Here is a 19,532-nt window from a genome sequence, read left to right on the forward strand (position 1 = left end):
TTCCTGCACATCCCCTTCCCCTTGAGCACTAAGCATAGAACCACCATGCCTAAATTGAATCATCCAATACTGTATATACTATAATTCTCCATTTACTTAGCTCTTTTTTAATAGTTCGAAATACAAAAAGAACTTCATACAGCAAAAGTTCAGCCCTTCCTGCCCATGGGTCCTGTCGCCGTGCTACTTAAACTTACTAAGTCACACCATACAATGTCTCAAGAATTCTTTCTTGACCATTGCGCTCCATGGCCCCCAACATTTTTTTTTCAAGTTTGATTTATTTAAGTAACCTCCAGACCCAATGTGAAGCTCGAACTCATGACCCTGAGATCGAGAGTCACTTACATGCTCCTCTGACTGAGCCAGCCAGGCGCCCGGCCCTACATTTTTATTACATTTATTCCTGAATACTTTTCTTGAAGACGTAGTAAATACCTTTTCTTTTTTTTTTTTTTTTAAGATTTTATTTATTCATTTGACAGGGAGAGAGAGAGCGAGAGAGGGAACACAAGCAGGGAGTGGTAGAGGGAGAAGCAGGTCTCCGCCAAGCAGGGAGCCCGACGCGGGGCTCGATCCCAGGACCCTGGGATCATGACTTGAGCCGAAGGCAGACGCTTAACGACTGAGCCACCCAGGCGCCCTAGTAAATACCTTTTCAAAATTAAATTTCTGACTGTTTATTACTGGGGTATAGAAATGCAGTTGATGAGTATATATTGATTTTGTAACCAGCTATCTTACTAAATTTTTAAACTTACTTTAATAATTTATAAAGTCTTCAGGACTTCCTATACCAAGTTATATTAATTGAGAATAATTACATATTTGTTACTATCTTTTTCATCCTCATCCCATTTCTTCATTCATTCATTAATTTTTCCTTACTGCACTGGTGGTGCATCCAGTACAATGTTAAATAAGAGCGATAATAGCAAGCATCCTTATTTTATATCTAATCTTATAGGGAATGGATCAAATGTTTCAACATTACACATAATACTTGGTATATTAACAGGCTATTTTAAAGAGACTATTAAAAAAAAATCATGAATCCATTTCAGTTTTATAAAATGTAGGGTTTATGTGTCTACTAAGAGATGCATAAATGCGTTCCCCTTCATGATGTTCCTCTTAATCTATTAATGTGGTGAAATTAATTAATTAATTTTTTAAGTGTTAAATCAACTTTACTTTCCTTGTGTATGTCCAACTTGGTCATGATATGTCTTTTATAAAAACAATTGTTGTTGAATTTAGTGTATTAATATTTTGATTAGGATATTTTAAATCCACGTTCATCAGTGAGGTAACCTGTACTTTTCTCTTTTTTATACTGTCCTTGTTGGGTTTTGGTATCAGGCTTATGCTAGCTTCCCAAAATGAGTTGAGAATGTTATCCTCATTTTGTTCCCTAGGAACATTTATATAAGATTGGAAATATTTCATCCTCAAATATTTAGAACTACCAGGAAAAGCCAACTGGGCCTGGAGGGATAGATTGACTAATCGACATTTTTTGGATTCCTCATTCAATTTCCTTAATGATTATAAGACTATTGGGAATTCTATTCCTTTTGAGTCAGATATAATGAAATATTTGTCTAGGGCTTTGTCTATTTGATTTAAACTCAAAAACATGTTGGAAGAAAGGCTTACTAATGTATATCGTTCTCAGATAAAAAATGTAATCCTATATTTTTAAACCCACATTTTATTACTATTTTATCCATTTCATTGAGTTTTAAAATATTACTTATAATATTTTTTTATGACTCAGAATTCTATTTGTACTCTATGCTTGGTTATTGGTTATTTTTTTATGGCTTTTGCTCATTGCTCATCATTTTAGTCCTGTTATTTCTATAAACATATTTAACTATACTTGATTTATATTCTGTGTCTCACCATTTCCATCTTTGAGGGTCTGATAAGTGCTGGCTGTCACATGTGACATGTCATTACTTTTGGGCTTTATGATTTTTGACTGTGAACTCAGATTTCTGTGGGAATTCCTTGAGGCCTAGAACAGAAGTCAGTTTCTGTAGAGATTTGTGTTTGCTTCTCTAAGATTTCTGGGCCTGTGACCACTTCAATCTGACTTTTAGCTTGAGACATTTTAGACCACCCAGATGGATGACTTTGGGTCACAAGCTGTGTAGGTCATCTTTCATCTTGTGCTCATAAAACTTCTTTAGAAGACATGTTTTTTCCCTTCTCTGTACTCAGAGCCAAGTTTCCAGACAGGCAGTTCCACTTTCGGTGGGGTGGGAGGGGGTGCACAGTTCAAGGTAGTTTTAGTTTGTTCTTACAATGAAGGAGGGGCCTGTGGTGTCTCAACCTTAATGAGGAGGCCTCCTATTATTTAGAATTAGAATTGCCACCCTGAGGGGGACGGAGCTGATGTCTCTTCTCTGTGTCCTGCTGAGGAGCAAACCAAAGTTCACATGTCCCTGGGTTGGCAATGCCCTGGAATGAAAGCCAGCCTCAGTGTGCTGCACACCTCTCTGGATTTCTGCATTCACTTCATTTTAGCCCAAGTACTCCTTTCTTTGTCAGCTTATAGATGCACTTCACCTATCCTATCCAGAATTTTTGTTGTTTACAGTGGAAGAGTAAGTCAGAATCCCATGATTTTTTTTTTTTTTAACATGCTTTCCTAATCTTTTGTGTCTTCAACAATTTCTGGGACACTGATATATGTCTAGTATGTATCAAATGCTCAGAAAATATGGCAGAATGGAGCACCTGGCTGGCTCAGTTGAAAGAGTATGCGACTCTTGATCTTGGGGTCATGAGTTTGAGCCCCACATTGGGCGTAGAGATTACCAAAAATAAATAAACAAATAAACTTAAAAATAATGTGGCAGAATAAGTGACTATCACTCTTTATATGTACTTCTTGTACTTAAAGTAGAAAGCCCGGAAATGATTAAATGCTTTCTATTCATCAGTTTTTCTTAAACATGTCCTAGTAAAATATACTTAATCAGTGTATTAATTGTAGTTGGTTTATCGAATTAAAGAATTGCTTTAATGATATAAAAGTGATTATTTGAATCATCCCTTTGGTTGTTATCATTGTTTTGATCCATGACCTCAGACAGTCTGCCTAATCCTGGCCACCCAGTTTGCGGAAGCTCAGTCACAAGAAAAAAACAGAAGACTGTTGGGAAAAAAAAAAATAAATAAATAACCAAAGTAAACACTTGGGTTAAGAGGTAATTTTGGTTAAGGATAAATGACTCTGCTGCCCTCTGGAGGCCAGTTGAGGATACAGGTAACAAGTCCCTTTCCAGCTATGGAGCAAGTTTTTAAATCTATTTAACTTTTGAAACAATCTCTTCCGTGATATTATAGTACCTCATCTGAGACAAAAGAAAAGATTTTTCTAAAACTTACACCTGATTTAGCTATATTTTGTAGGAGCTCAGATTCAAGTAAGAAAACAAACTACTCTAGGGGTTTCAAACACATAGGGATTTAATAAAAGGATTTAGGAGCTTATAAAACCCTTGGAAAAGTCAAGGAGATTGTCACTACCTTTTGTATTAACAAGCAATTTTCCCATTTCTTTTTTATTCTTTCAGGTAAACTTTAGAATAATTTTGTTTACTGCCACTCCAAAAGGCCCCCCTTGGTATTTTTATTAAAATTGAACTGGTTGGAAAATTATTCATGAATTTTGAAATTTGTATCATTTATAATATTCAGTCTTCCTATTCAAGAATACCTCTTGATCCACTTATGTCTTATTTTATGTATCTCAAAGTTTTATAATTTTACTTTTGCAGGTTATATTTCTTTCTCATACAACTAAGTGATTCCTAAGTATTATACTTTATGTCCTTAGAATATGGAATCAATTTTGTCATATTTCAAGAATATTTGGGTATCCATGGAATCCTTTGGGGTTTTTTTTACTTTTTTATTTATTTAAGTGGTGTCTACACCCAACGTGGGGCTCAAACTCATGACCCCGAGATCAAGAGTAGCTTGTTCGGCTAAGCCAGCCAGGTGCCCCAATCAGCTTTAAAGGTATAATTTACATTGCATAAAATTCACTCGTTTAAAGCCTACAGTTCACTGGTTTATAGTGTATTTACAGAGTTGTGCAGCCATCACCATAATCTAATTTTAAAACATTTTCATCACCTCCAAAAGAAAGCTTGTACCCATTAGCAGTCACTCCCTATTCTTCTCTCCTCCTTTTATGCCCCCCCCCACTCTGAACCCCTGGCAACTGCTAATCTACTTTCTGTCACTACAGATTTACCTATTCTGAACATTTCATATAAATGGGAGTAAAAGATATGCTGTTTTGTGATTGCTTTCTTCCACTTCACCAAAATGTTTTGATGTGAACCATTAATTTTATAAATAGTGTATCCAACCACTTTGTTGATAGATTTCCTTCCAAATGTGGGATCATCAGATCTCTTTTTTTTTTTAATTGAAGTATACTTGGCATTTAACATTATATTAGTTTCAGGTGTACAACATAATGATTCAATATTTGTGTATATTGTGAAATGATCACCTCAATAAGTCTAGTTAACATCCATCACCACACATAGTTACAAATTTTTTTCTTGTGATGGGAACTTTTAAGATTTTTTCTCTTAGAAAGAGAAATATATGATTTACAAATATATGTATATATATGATTTATAAATATATGATTTACAAATATTTTCTCCCATTCAGTATGTTTTCTTTTCATTTTGTTGATGGTTTCCTTTGCTATTCAAAAGCTTTTTAGTTTGATGTATTCTCACTTGTTTAATTTTGCCTTTGCTTTTGGTGTTATTCTAAAAAATCATCTCTAAGACCAATGTCAGGGAGCTTACTGCCTATGTTTTCTTCTAACAGTTTTATGGTTTCAAGTCTTAAGTTCACCTTTTATCAGACATTTTAACAGTTCTTGTTGATTCATTTGTATTTTCTAAGCACAAACATCTACTCATGGAAAATGACAATTTTATGTCTTAATTTCTCAATGGTATCTCTTTCTCTCTTTAACACTAGACAGACATTGCAGAATGATATTAAATAATAAGGCAGTGATCATTCTTTTGTTTTTACTGAATTTGATAAGAATCCATCAGTAACTCATAATTAAGTATAATAATGGCTTTTTGTTTGTAATAATTTGGAGCTGGATGGAAGGAGACTAAGACTAATTAGTCTTTTGAGATGGGCTGGTGGTAGAAATATAATTCCCTACAGTTTTAGTGCCTAGGGTGAGCAACAAAATATAGAATATATGTTTGTGGGGAAGGCTAAAATTGCACCAGAAAAATAGGTCAATAAAGGGCTAACAAAGCCAGAGAGACTGGATGTTGGATGTTAGGTATACACAAGCCAAGTGGGGATCAGGGCACCGGAGATTAACGTAAGAAAAATCAGGCTAGAATGGATGAAACAGGTGAACTAAGTCCTAAGGCTGGGTTCCTCTATGACCCTAGCACAGTGTTGCCTGGGCTAATCAGGTCCCTTTACAAAGGTCCACGGGGGATAGATCCTGTTCCTCTCCCCTGAGTAGGGAGGGACTAGTTGTTTCTTTGCCTCGTCAAGTGGAAGAATTGAGCGCATACTGTAGGAGAGAAATGGGTTGAGGACACAATCTTTTGGCATGAATGTATCAAGAAAGCCAATAACCAGCCTCACACTCCGTGTGATGAACGTAGCTCCTGGCAAAGAAGAGAGTTCTGTGACTTTTGTGAAGCTGAAGAGTCTGAATCAGTCTAAGAAATGTTGCTTTGCGAGAAGCATCAAAGGTGAAGTTCAAATGAAGGCTGACAGGTGATTATCAGTTCAGACTCTTGGGCACGGAAGATCATTTAATTTTGCTTTCTAGTTTGGAATATGCTTACTTCCTGTGCCTTACTGCATGAACTCAGATGCGTTTTTACATGATGGTCTCCCAGGTCTTTTAAAGAGAATTTTAGAGACTATGAAGCTCTATTCTTCTCCATCAACATGGGATGTTGAGGATTTTCTTATACACGGGGAAGTTTGTGACTAGCCCATAGCTGTGCATAGCAGGTCCTATAAATATGTACAGAATGAATGTTGGTATTTTCTTGCAGGGTTCTTCAAGCAGAAGAGACTCTTTGGGTGACATAGTAGGGGAGGAGGATACTTCCCATCGTTCAAAAGTATTAGGCACATTCACACCCCAAGAGTGCTTGAAATACAACCATTAGAATTTCATTTCCTCAAATCAAAGTACCACCCTCTCCTTTACAAACAGAGGGCTAAGGAATGAAGTTATTACCTTCTTAATGGATGTTCCTTTTTCTGTGAGAAAAATCTGGGATAGTTTGGAGGAGAGGGGGAGGTACAGAGAGATGCTTACATGGAGAAAAGTATACAGGGCTGTAGAGAGAGCCATGCTCTGTATAGACCTGCTCTGCTGGAACCTAATGCAGCCTGGGGCTGTGGTTATTCTTTTGTCTTAGGTGGTGATGGGCATTAGTTACAGAAACGTAGGTGAAAATGCTTGGGGAAACGTTCTCATTTTCTCTAGGGCGATAATTAATGATAATGAAAGCCGTTATCACCTACTAAATAATCTACAATGGCCCAGGCGCTGTGCACAGTGTTTCCTGTGCTGCATCATGATTTATTCTATTTCTCTAGAAAGACAAAAAAGACTAGAGTTAAATTCAGGTGGATTACAGAAAAATGCAAACTTTTATGTCTAAGTTTTTATTTCAATGACCTCCTTCTTGGTTCAGCTATAATTGGCATTCAGCAGGAAAGTTTTGTTAACATACATCTCTTCATATAGTTACAAACTTTTTTTTCCTTGTGATGAGAACTTTTAGGATCTATTGTCTTAGCAACTTCCAAATATACTGTATGGCGGTGTTAACTCTAGTCCTCATGTTGTACATTATATCCCCGGTGTTTATTTATCTTACAACTGGCAGTTTGTACCTTTGACCATCTTCCTCCTCTCCCCCCACCCCTGCCACTTATAGACATTTCTTAAGTAGTGAACTAAATATATGCTACATTTCAAATACAAATGTTAAGAACATAAAGAAAACAACAAATAAAAACAAAAGTGTATAAAACGTAAACATTAAACTCATAGTTCTAATATAGGGGCGCCTGTGTGGCTCACTCAGTTAAGCGTCTGCCTTCGGCTCAGGTCATGATCCTGGGGTCCTGGGATGGAGCCCTGCATCGGGATCCCTGCTCAGCGGGGAGTCTACTTCTCCCTTTCCCTCTGCTGCCCCCCTACACCGCTCCTTCTCTCTCTCTCTTTTTCTCTTTCTCTCACTCGCTCTCTCAAATAAATAAATAAAATCTTTTAATATAAACTACTAGCAGATAAAACAAGTGTAGCTCAAAAAATAAACTATACTACATAAGATAGAAAAAAATGTAATCAGTCTTTAAAAAAACAAACAAACATGATCTTAAAAAAAAAAAGTGTCAATTGTTTTCATCATTTAAGCCTGAGACAATTTCTGTGCCAAGTTTCCTACCTTCCCAGAAATCTTTCTGATTGTCATTAACTAGGAGGATGGAAAATTGCTGTAAGTTAACTTCCAATATTTCCCCATCACATAATCACATCTCTTCTTTGATGACTGTGAAGAGATCAGCGCAAACAGTGCATTGTCTATTTTGCCGGACCGCAAGCCTTTTATGGATAACAAGTAGTAGTGTTGGGGCCAAGAAAAGCATTTTGGGTTTGTCCTCTTCTTTGCTTAGTCAAATATAGATGAAAATTTGATGCAGAATTCCCCAAATCCATTTCAAGGCTCTTAAAAATGCATTTGTTAAAATGGTAAAATGTTAACATTGTTTTTAAAAGTCTTTGAACTGGGAAAGTATTTATTCTTGCAATAGAAGCCTTGCTTTGTTGACTGGCATTTTCTTACGCCTATTGAAGGTGGGAGAAGTGTAGAACAACCATATCTAATGAGGGCACTCATCTTAGATCCCAAATTTTAATGCAACAACTACTACCAGGGGTTAAGTGATTTTTCATTTCAGATTTTTAAAAAATTCCTAGTAACAGTATTATGCAATAAAATACCAACATTTTGGTATTTGGAGAGGATTAAATTTTCTGGACTCTGCCTTAGGAAACGAAGATGGGCCTCTGCCAAGGGCAGGGTGCATCTCCTCAGATTGGGAGGAACGCCTTCTCTGGATCACAGCTAATGGCCTAAATGAGGCTTTATGTTGAGGAGAGGGTGGGAAAGAAAACTGCCTAGGCAAAATGGGAAAAAAAACTAACGTGATGAGTTACAAAATAAGTCACCACAGACTCAACCATGACACAAAGCGAACGACGTCATCTTCCCCCTTACTTCCACACCGCCCGCCTTAGTCCCAGTCTCAGGTGTCGGCGGCACGGTCCAACTGGTCTCCCCAGCTGGGAAGCTAGCTGTCACTCCTTGTGCTGGACACCACAATCCAGCCTCCAGGGGTTCACACCTGTGTGATCACCCTCCTCATCTCCTTGCTTCTAACCACAGATTACAGCCTTGCAAGGTGCCTGGATGATTCTATCTTGTAAGGGTGTAGCTCCTGTCTTGCAGAGTCTCTCTCTCCTTTGCTGGCTTGGAGGAAACAAGGGGCCATGTGGAGGTAAAGAACCTCAGGCAGCCTCGAACGGAGGGCAGCCTCTGGCGGACAGTCAGCAAGAAGCTGAAGCCCTCGGTCCTCCAGGTGCGAGGACACGAATCCTTCCAACAACCTGAGTGAACATGAAAGCAAGATCCTTTCCCAGTCAAGCCTCCACCAAGACCAGTCCCAGAGGACACTTGGATTGCAGCCTCATAGCCCCTAAGCAGAGGACCCACCTAAGCCATGCCTGAACCCCTGCCCCACAGAAACTGAGAGAATGCATGTGTGTTTTAAGCCACTAAGTTTGTGGTAAAACTCTATGTTTGTGACATGGCATAGATACAAAATACACCCTGGTTTTCAGTGAGTCATCAACTCCTGCCACTTTTTTACTTCCTAAGTCCATCGCCTTTATCTTGCCACAGAACGAGGTCAGGCAGTTAGCACTGCTTGCCTGGCCTGTGGCTGCTACCCCCTTATCCCATCTGGTCTCTGTAATTCTGTGTCTGCCTGGTCAAGTGAGTGGTCTTTCAAAACATAAAACCCTTCACATCTTGCCCCTTTTTGAAACCCTTCAGCATCTTCTCCATAACTGTAGGGTGACATCTAAGCCTTCAGCATGGCCCAGAATGGCCCTTACATTTCTCCGCTCTTATCTCCTTCTACTTCTTGGAGAAAAATTTACCCTCCAGCAATCCTGAGCTACCTGCTGTCACCTGCCTCCCTCTGCATGCCTCAAGTTATTAGTCACCTCCCTGGAATTTTCCCATAATGTCCCTTCTTGCTGGAATGCTCTTTCTCTCCCAGATAATCGACACACTGAATTTTATCACAATTACCCACTTGTGGCCTGGTCTGGACTCTAGAATCTTTGTTCCTGTGGACCAGGGACTAAGCTATATTCATCTTTATATGCAGGTCCTAGCAGAGAGCCTGACACATCATAGATAGTCAACAAATGTTCGCTGAATAGAGGCCTGAATATAACCAAGAAAGGTGCCAAAGAACTTGACCTATGCCATGGTACTGGAAATAGATCATGAGTTCTTAGTAAAAATGTCCTAGAACATGGCAGGGCATGATGTCGAGGACTTGACCTGCTCTTTCACTCAATTGTTGAGTCATCCATGCACTGTCTGATTTTGTAGCAGAGACAAAAGCAGTCCTTGCTCTCAAATTGTTCATAATCTAGTGGCCATGAGAGATAGAAAGGAAAGAAGGAAGGAAGGAAGGAAGGAAGGAAGGAAGGAAGGAAGGAAGGACGGCAGGCAGGCAGGCAGGCACCAGCACACAGCCCACGTATGAGCAAAGCATTGAGAAGCTCTCCATGCTGGAAAAGATCTACATCCAACCCAGGTACAACTGGAGGGAGAACTTGGACCGTAACATAGCCTTGCTGAGGCTCAAGAAGCCCATCACCTTCAGCAACTACATCTACCCCGTGTGCCTGCCTGATGAGGAAATCGCAATCAGACTGCTCCACGCCAGATACAAAGGGTGGGTGACTGGCTGGGGCAACCTGAAGGAGATGTGGATGTCCAACGTTGCCAAGGTACAGCCCAACGTCCTGCAGGTGGTGAACCTGCCCATTGTGGAGCGGCTGGTGTGCAAAACCTCCACTCGGATCCGCATCACCGACATGTTTTGTGCTGGCTTCAAGCCCAGTGAAAGGAAATGAGGAGATGCCTGTGAAGGTGACAGTGGGGGGCCCTTTGTCATGAAGAGCCCCTTTAACAACCGCTGATATCAAATGGGCATCGTGTCATGGGGTGAAGGCTATGACAGGGATGGAAAATATGGCTTCTACACACACGTGTTCCACCTGAAGAAGTGGACACAGAAGGTCTTTGATCAGTCTGGAAGTTAGCGGGCTGCTCACATTCTAGGCTCCTCACTGTAAAATTACAGAAACCAATCCAGCAGAATTATTTTTGTGGTTTGTTCCTAAAACTATATAGTTCTCAATAAAAGTGCCAGTCAACAAGCAAAAAAAAAAGAAGAGAGGGAGGAAGGAAGGATGGAAGAAGGAAGGAAAGAAAGAAGGAAGGAAGGAAGGAAGAGAAGGAAAGATGGAAGAAGGAAGGAAAGAAAGAAGGAAGGAAGGAAGAGAGGAAGGAAAGATGGAAGAAGGAAGGAAAGAAAGAAGGAAGGAAGGAAGGGAGGAAGGAAGGAAAGAGGGAAGGGAGAAAAGAAGGGAGAAAGGAAGGAAGGAAGGAAATTCAACAATTACAATCCATAATCGAGGTTTGCACCTGATGGGTGCCCAACTCTTCTGTGGGGGTTGGGGGAGTAATTAAGGAAGATTTTCAGGATGAGGTGATTCCTGAGCTAAGCGTTGAAGGATGGTGACTATTTGGCAAGTTGGGGGGAGGGGGTGAGAGGAATCAGGGCCCATTTCACAGAACAGGCATTAAGGTGTAAGGCAGTCAGGGAGCTGCAGGTGGTATGGTAAGGCTGGAGAACAGGGGACTGGAAAGAGTGGTGAGAGGTGATGCAGGAAAGTGAGACTAAGGAATCAATACTTTATGTTGAAGACATCAAAGAATCATTGTAGAATTCTAAGCAGTTTTCATGACGTGCATGGATTTGCCACCTTGAAAGATAAATATTATTGCAGTGTTTATGATGCTTGATAAATAATACCGCTCTTCCCCACCCAGGTTCTGGGCAAGTTGAAAAATTATGTCAGGGAGCCAACAGATGGAGATCATCTGCTTTCCTGAGAAAGCAGGCTGCCTAGTGCTAACTCTCAGCACTTGGCCGACTTGCCTCCCCGCCAGAGGCCCTGGGCTGGGCGCGTCTCTTCCTGCAGCACTTGCCCCAAAGAGAAAGGGTGGAGAGGGGAATGGCCCAAATGTGAGCAAATTTCTTCCTCCAGGATCAGAACTCAGTGGAGGGTATCACTTCACGTGGAAGGAAACAAGAGTCCCTGGATTTTTCTTTTTTTAACTTCATCATTTAGCCTATGATCAGTTAGCTGTGTATCTGAGCCCTAGGGAGAGGAAAGCTCTGCTCCCACCTTCATGATGCAGCGCCCCCCAATAGAATTCATTTTCTAGTCTGTTTCTCACCCCAGATAATATCCAGTTGTGTTGTTCAATATTGGTGGTCAAGAGGTTTTGCCCATGAGACCAGATGACATCATAAAACTATTCTAATAATAAAAAGCCAACAATTATGCCAGAGATTTGAATATCAACTCCTCCTCACTTTCGAATGCTGAAGGAAAAATTAAAATACAAATATTAATTCTTCTTGCAGGACCAAAGGAATTAAATTCCAAAATAAAGTTTTCTTGCCATTGTGAATTAAAAGACCAAAGGCATGTTTCTGCCTTTTCTGTCCCATTGCCTGAATCAGAGGCAAGCTCTTGGTGGCACAATGCAGTCAGGAGATGGGTTGCATGAAGGGAGGATTGAGCAAACACATCAGCCCATAAAGTATTGTGGGAGCCAGCTTCCTGGCTGCCAGAGGAGGGGTTATGCTATGGAAAGGAGACGGGCTATAATAAATGCCATGGTGTTGGGTTGGAATTGGAGGTGTCAGTGTGAGTTTATGGTCTTTAGATGTAGATATTATATTAGTCAGGATTCTCCAGAGAAACAGAACCAGTGTGTATAGAGAGCAAGAGAGAGAAAAAGAGAGAGATTGATTTTAAGGAATTGGCTCACACGATTGTGGGGGTTGGCAAGCTTGAAATCTGCAAGGTAGACCAGCAGACCAGAGATCCAGGTGTCGGCGGCACTCAAATCCAAAACAGTCTGCTGACAAAATTCCCTCTCCCCACGGGACCTGTCTTTCTCCGAAGACCTTCAACTGGTTGGATGAAGCCCATCCACATTATGGACAGTAATCTGCTTTACTCAGTCTATCGATTTTAATCTTAATCTCACCTAAAAAAATACTTTCACAGCAACATCTGGACTGGCATTTGATCAAATTTCTGGGTACTAGAAAACAAAGCCAGTTTTGGCCCCTCTTCTCCACCACAGGATGCGAAGTCCGAGGGAGGCCACAGTTGGGGGTGACAGGAACCCTGCTGGGTAAGAGGAGGCTGGATTGAGATTTGGGGCATTTTATTTATTCATTCATTCATTCATTTATGGTTTATGCTTTCTTCCTATCTTTCTTTCCTTTATCCAGTTTTGTTGTCGTTATTTAAGAGTTAAAAAAAAAAAAAAGCTGTGGCACTTTCCTGAGGGCTTTTCTAAGAGGTAAGAAACATGAGACGGGAGACCAGATTTGAGGGTGGTGAAGAAAAATAAAAGTGCCTTCCGCTTATCTCCTCGTGAGTCCAGCTCATTCAATAAACATTGGTCGAACATCAGAAACATTCCTGGAGATGAAGAGAAATGAATCCAATGTGTTTGGGCCTTACAACTATTTTGTGAAATGTCAGAAGTAAAACTTTTTGTTCTTCCAAAGAACGGCATGACCCTCCCTGCCCTGAAGTCCAGAGGGACCGAGCCCTTCAGACAGGCCGGCTCGCTCCCACACTGCTGAGTTTGTGCAGCATCTCAGCCCAGTTCCTGGGGGCATTTTAAAGGAGCATTCAGCATGGTTTGCGTCACGTCACAGAGGAGATGACTTGGCCAGGTTGTCGGAAGCGTCTTTATTTTGGTGATTTTTTTTTTTTTTTTGAGCACAGAATATCTCTTTATTGTAAATAGTATTGTTTTTTAAATTTTATTTTATTATGTTATGTTAATCACCATACATTACATCATTAGTTTTTGATGTAGTGTTCCATGATTCATTGTTTGTGCATAACACCCAGTGCTCCCTTCAATACGTGCCCTCTTTAATACCCATCACCAGGCTAACCCATCCTCCCACCCCTCTCCCCTCTAGAACCCTCAGTTTGTTTCTCAGAGTCCATAGTCTCTCATGGTTCATCTCCCGCTCCAATTCCCCCCCTTCATTTTCCCCTTCCTACTATCTTCTTTCTTTCTTTCTTTCTTTTTAACATATAATGTATTATTTGTTTCGGAGGTTTTTAAAAGTAAAATAGGGGCGCCTTGGTGGCTCAGTTGGTTAAGCGTCTGACTATTGGTTTCGGCTCAGGTCTTGATCTCAGGGTCTGAGATTGAATCCTATGTCAGGCTCTGCCCAGCAAGGAGCCTGCTTGAGATTCTCTCTCTCCCTCTCCCTCTGGCCCTCCCCACTCCCAGTCTACTCTCTCTCTAAAAAAAAATAAGTAAATAAATCTTTAAAAGTAAAATCCATCATCTTCAGAACATAAAAAATTAGTGAGCAAATAAACAAATAATAAATGAAGTGACCCAAGAGGACAAGATACAGAAAGAACACAGCAGTGGAGGGCAGGTGGGCAGGTGGGGTGCTAAGGCTTCCCAGGGCCAGTGGCATCTGGATTTGAATGATAAGAAAGAATGAAAATCAAATGCCAGAGTATAATACTTACAGGGAGCTGATTGTGTTGTAGACACTGTTCAAAATGGTTTAGGTGCATTGTCTTATTTAATTCTCACAGTACTTTAGGTACTGCTATGAATCTCATTTTACAGATAATAAGACTCGGGCACAGGGCACTAAGTGACCGAGCTGGTCTGTCGATGCAGGCTATCCTGCTCTAGATAGTCAACCCTGTTCTTTTTTTTTTTTTTTTAATTTTTCTTTTTTTTTTTAAGATTTTATTATTTGACAGAGAGAGACACAGCGAGAGGGAACACAAGCAGGGGGAGTGGGAGAGGGAGAAGCAGGCTTCCCGCCAAGCAGGGAGCCCGACGCGGGGCTCGATCCCAGGACCCCGGGATCATGACCTGAGCCGAAGGCAGATGCTTAACATCTGAGCCACCCAGGTGCCCCGACCCTGTTCTTTAATGTCACTCAATTTAAAAAGCTGGAATTGTCATGTGGATTGTTTTACTTTCAATCTTTCCCAATATACTGCATAGTCATATGCTGATTTTTACAGTAATGCAACGTAGGCCCTGCCAGTGTTCTGTTCCTAGCGTGACTCTCAATTCTACCCTGGTATATTATGCTCCTCAGTTGACTGGTGTTCATCATATATTAAAGAACAATTTTAGTTTGTGAATCTAACTCTGAAATACTAGCAGATGTGATTAGGTTTTACTACATTTCCTGTATGTGCATGTGCTCAAATATATTAGCAGTGAACACATAAAAACAAAATCATGCTGTAATTCTCAAGAGTTCAAAATGGACAATATGATTTTACACATCAGGATTGAAAATGAGAGTTTTATATACTGGAATAAGTATAACAGTGTTCATTTTGTAAGTGTTTCGTCCCTGTTTGGTTTTGTGACACGGTTCTTCAGAGTACTGAGTGCAAACGGGGAAGCACCTAAATGCTTAAAACAAGCTGTCAGGAAATGGCACTTCTACACCAGCAAATGGAAATAGGAAATCTAATCAATAAAACTACTGAATAGATCAATGGGAGTTCTAAAACTATTTTGAGTTCTCAGCAAAAGGGCATATAATTAGAATTGAGTATTTTCAAAACATATAGCATAAATATCTAATATGATATTAAAAAAATTCACTTTGGTGATCAAAACATACTGATTCAGGGGAACCTGGCTGGCTTGCTTGGTAGAGCATGTGACTCTTGATCTCAGGGTCGTGAGCCCGAGCCCCATGTCAGGGGTAGAGTTTACTTTTTGAAAAAAGAGGTGCCTGGGTGGCTCAGTTGGTTAAGCATCTGCCTTCGGCTCAGGTCTTGATCCCAGGGTCCTGGGATGGAGCCCCACTTCTGGCTCCCTACTTAGCAGGGAATCTGCTTCTCCCTCTCCCCCTGCCCCTCCCCCTCCCCCCCCTGCCTCTCCCCTTCTGCTCATGCTCTGTCTCTTGCTTTCTCTCTCTCAAATAAATAAATAAAATCTTTAAATAAATAAGAGGTAAAACATGCTGATTAAAACAAAAATAAAATAGTACGTTCATATATTGTCATAGTAAGACTCAGAAAATATACAAGTGATTCAGGGAATGTAGTAAGACAAACATCCTCATCCTCAAGGTCGAATATAAACTGCACAATCTTTTTGAAAAGAAATCTGTGAAATGAATCAAGACCACTGAAACATTTATATGCTCTGGTCAGGAATTCTACTTCTAGGGATCTATGCCAAGAAAAAAAGATGAGAAATGTGGACAGAGGTGTAGGTATAAAGATACGGTATGATAAAAAACTTAAAAAATATATATTATAATTATATAAATAATGGCATGTCTATAGAGCAGAATGTGATGTAACCATCAGTAATTACATTTATGTAAAATGCTAATGACATGGGACATGCTCATGATATAAGGTCAAATGAATTAAATTTTTTTTTTCTATAGAGGGAACAGGGTAAGTAGGGGAAGGGCAGAGGGAGAGGGAGAAAGAATCTTAGGCAGGCTTTATGCCCAGTACAGAGCCTGATGCGGGACTCAATCTCACCACCCTGAGATCATGACCCGAGTCGAAATCAAAAGTTGGACGCTTAACCGACTGAGCCAAATGAATTAAATGTCAAATGAATTAAAATAAGAGCAACACCATATGTGATATATGGTATCAACTAATATACAAATTCATTTCAAACCAATTTGAGAGTGTATTTTTTCATTTAATTTCTATTTGATTAGTGTTATCAAAAAACAGCTTTCTCAGTTTTTTTAAGAAAAGCAGAAACATAGCCATTTTTTTCATGCAGAGAGAACTGAATGATATGTTAGAATTACATAATTTTAGAATGGTTATGCATATAGACCCTGAAGATTACTTTCTTATGCCTAATGGTTCATTATCCACAGCTTTGCAAGGAAAAAAAATTCTATTTAAATGCATCTTCCTCTGCTTTGGTCTCAGTTTCCTAAGTTTTCAAATGAAGCATAGTCTATCTAGATTAATGGTCTACAAAGCTTTTCTGTGGAAAAAAAGGAAAGAAATGGTACTTGTCTCCACATCTCCATACCAAACCACTGGGGGAATTAGTTGCACCACTGAAGCTTACTTCTCTTTTTACATATTCAAATTTTTGCTATCTTCCTTTCTAGGGGAAGGTTGAAGTAGGACATTCACAACCATGATGTGAATTTACAATTAAGGTTTACTGTGATTACTTGCGTGGCTGATGCAGTTAGAGTACCACATAATGCTTTGTGTTTTATAGGAGAATAAAATAACGTGCCATATTCTATGGCACGTTAGCGTATCATTCAATATAAATATAGTTATTTCCTGAAAATTGTGTGCAAGTTCCAAAAATAAAATAACTTACAAGACAGTAGCTTAAATAAAACATGAACTACTTTCTGATGGTGCTCACTTAGTGTCTGATTTTTAATGTTGCTTTCCCCCCAGCAATTCTTTGAGGTGGAAGAAGAGACTTTTGTGCAAGAATCAACTACTATCAAAATGAGTGTTTTGTTAAAAAAACTGAAGGATAGAGAAGAAGTTATTAAGGAATTAAGAGAAGAACTAGACCAATACAAAGAGTCTAGACTTCAAAAATGTGTAAGTTTCAAAGCAATGAATAATTAATTTTAATATATATAAATAAAGTTATAACTTTCCAAAAGTTTGGCTCAAGAATAAAGGAAATACAAGTGGTATATCTTGGACATCTCTCCACAACATCAGCCAGTCCAACCTTTTTCTGCTCAATGGCATATTCCAGAAAACCCATAATTGTTATAAATAGGAGCAATATAATTGTTTTCAATTTTTATTTGTAATAGAAATGAAATCAACTATTTCCCACTGCAGAAATTGTCCTATTCTAGAAAAGCACGTAGATTTTTGTTTTAATTTTGAAGACTCCAACCCTGTTTTGCTGTTTAGATAGTTTGAAAGACACAAAGCAATCTCCATGTCGGAGGCTTCCACGAAGCACCATGGAACAGGAGGACCTTCAAGGAAAAATTCTCAAAGGGTTCCCCCGCTCCCACTTCTCCTTGTTTCCAAGGGAGCCAGAAATTGGTTAACTACTTGGACAAAGGACTGGTGGGAACAGAAATGGAAGGAGAGAGCAAGGAGAGGCTAAACTCCTGTCAAGGAGGAGAATTTTAAGGGCTCTGGAAAGTGTGGACGCTGAGAGTGAATTCATTTTCATCTCAAGTCAGCTTTGAGCCACTGGCGGTGGCCCAACCACAGTTCAGAGCCACAGAGGAGACTTTATTATTAGATTCTAAGAGCAAGAAGCTGATTGAGTCAGAGAGGCTAGAAGAGAGGCCAGAGGAATAACAATCTTTTGAATATCAACTGGCAGGCACCACGTGCCTCATCAGTGGTACCTCTTCTCATCTCCTGGCTCAGTTTATGGAGGAGGAAGCAGAGACGGGTGGTTAAGTTACTTCCCCCAGGCACACAACTAGTACATGCTAGAGATAGCATGTGAACCGAGGTCCTGCTGAATCTGAAGCCCACAAAAGGATGTGGAGCTCTATGCTCTACAGTAAGGTGTCAAGGTTGTGATTTTCCAAATTAACTAGTTGATATGTATATATAAAATAGACTATAATATTATAATATTATAATGTACACATATATTCATACAGGTGTATACATACACATGTAAATATTGACACATGCATAGATATGCACAGAAATGGTCTGAAAAATTATACATCCAAATGTCAACACTAGGAAGAAACACTTATGCTTTGCCAGTCCTTTTAAAGCAATAGATAATTTACCTAAATCTCACACTAGTAATCTTATTTAAAACTCCAAGTTTAGAAGAGAGAAGGTATTGCACTTGTATCATTCTGAAGGATTTTGTTTACTAATTGGTGAAGAAGTGTTTACTTTGTATAATCTATTAGAATTGTTTATGTTCTAAAAAAACCTGAGTATCTTCTAAGTAAATATTAAGTGTTAGTAGCATAGATCTAATTAAATGTTAATTCTTTTTACATGTTCTGACTGCTTTGGAAGAGGCACATCCAGTTTTTGCACTTACTTTAACCTTTTCCTGGGTCTAATTCTAGTCTTATCTTTTGGAGACAATAATTTAATAGAAAGGACTAAAACAACTGTAATAGTTTTGGCTTTTAATCTTTCCTTGGTCAAAGATATCCAGTATAGATTGACAGGGTGATTTTTGTCCATTTATTTCCCATTTGTGAAGTGCAAAGATACCTGCCTAGCTAAAAGAGATAGTTGTGAGAAGGATACCTGTTGTACTGAATGTGAATTGCTTTGAGTTCTTTGAAGAAAGCTAAGTACATAAATCCTAGTTATCATTTCGAGGAAATACACAAGTCCTTATGACCATCTAGTTTACATTCCATGAAATGCTCTGAACAGACCTCAGGACCTGTTCAGACCATCCCTATTTGGTAAATGAGCTCCTTACACTAAAGCATGAGGTCTATTTTGTAAGGTTTACATCTCAAAATGTCCTCAACCTGGTAACTGTTCTCTCTGATGCAGAGGGGAAGGAGGATGAGGATGGGTAGCGGCTTTGTGAGGACAAGGGAAGTGGGGGGCTCCACCCTGCTGGCTCAGGAAGACATCCTGAATACCCTGGTTATTCCACTAAAATTTGTCCCCACATCCCAATTTCTGTAAACACCCTAAGGTTTGAGGGAGGTGAAGATACTCCTGATTTACTGGGAGTATACATTTCTCCCAGCTCCTGAGGACCCCCACAAAATGTATGGCGCTGGTCTCCCACCTTGATTGAGGGCAGTGTAGAGCAGTCGGGACTGGTGTGCATTTCAGGAACATGGACATGAAGGCCACAAAACAGATCATGAGTTATACAAAATAAACCTATGGAGAATAATTTTTTTTTTAATCCTCTAAGATTTCCTAAAACTCCATGCCACCGAGGATCTGAAAGAGAGCTTTTTAAATTTGAAATTTCATCTTATACAACTGCTCCCTCTGGTGGTATAAAAAAGCTTAAGACACCAAGCATGTGAGATTAGATTTGGAAAACAGAATTTGGAGAACC

At 39.6% G+C, this 19,532-nt stretch overlaps 1 protein-coding gene across 1 annotated transcript in view; it reads left to right on the top strand.

The window, feature by feature from the left end:
- Positions 1 to 19,532, top strand: part of CUNH10orf67 (chromosome unknown C10orf67 homolog) — a 151,154-nt gene that overhangs the window by 75,391 nt on the left and 56,231 nt on the right. Inside the window, exon 10 of the mRNA XM_064591968.1 lies at positions 16,934 to 17,086. Coding sequence (XP_064448038.1) covers positions 16,934 to 17,086 — 153 coding nt within the window. The remainder of the gene's footprint in view (positions 1 to 16,933; positions 17,087 to 19,532) is intronic.

This window comes from Mirounga angustirostris, unplaced genomic scaffold (genome assembly GCF_029215605.1).
Source record: "Mirounga angustirostris isolate CCGP_5_RB_7025 unplaced genomic scaffold, mMirAng1.0.hap1 SCAF_5, whole genome shotgun sequence".
Lineage (NCBI taxonomy): Eukaryota > Metazoa > Chordata > Mammalia > Carnivora > Phocidae > Mirounga > Mirounga angustirostris.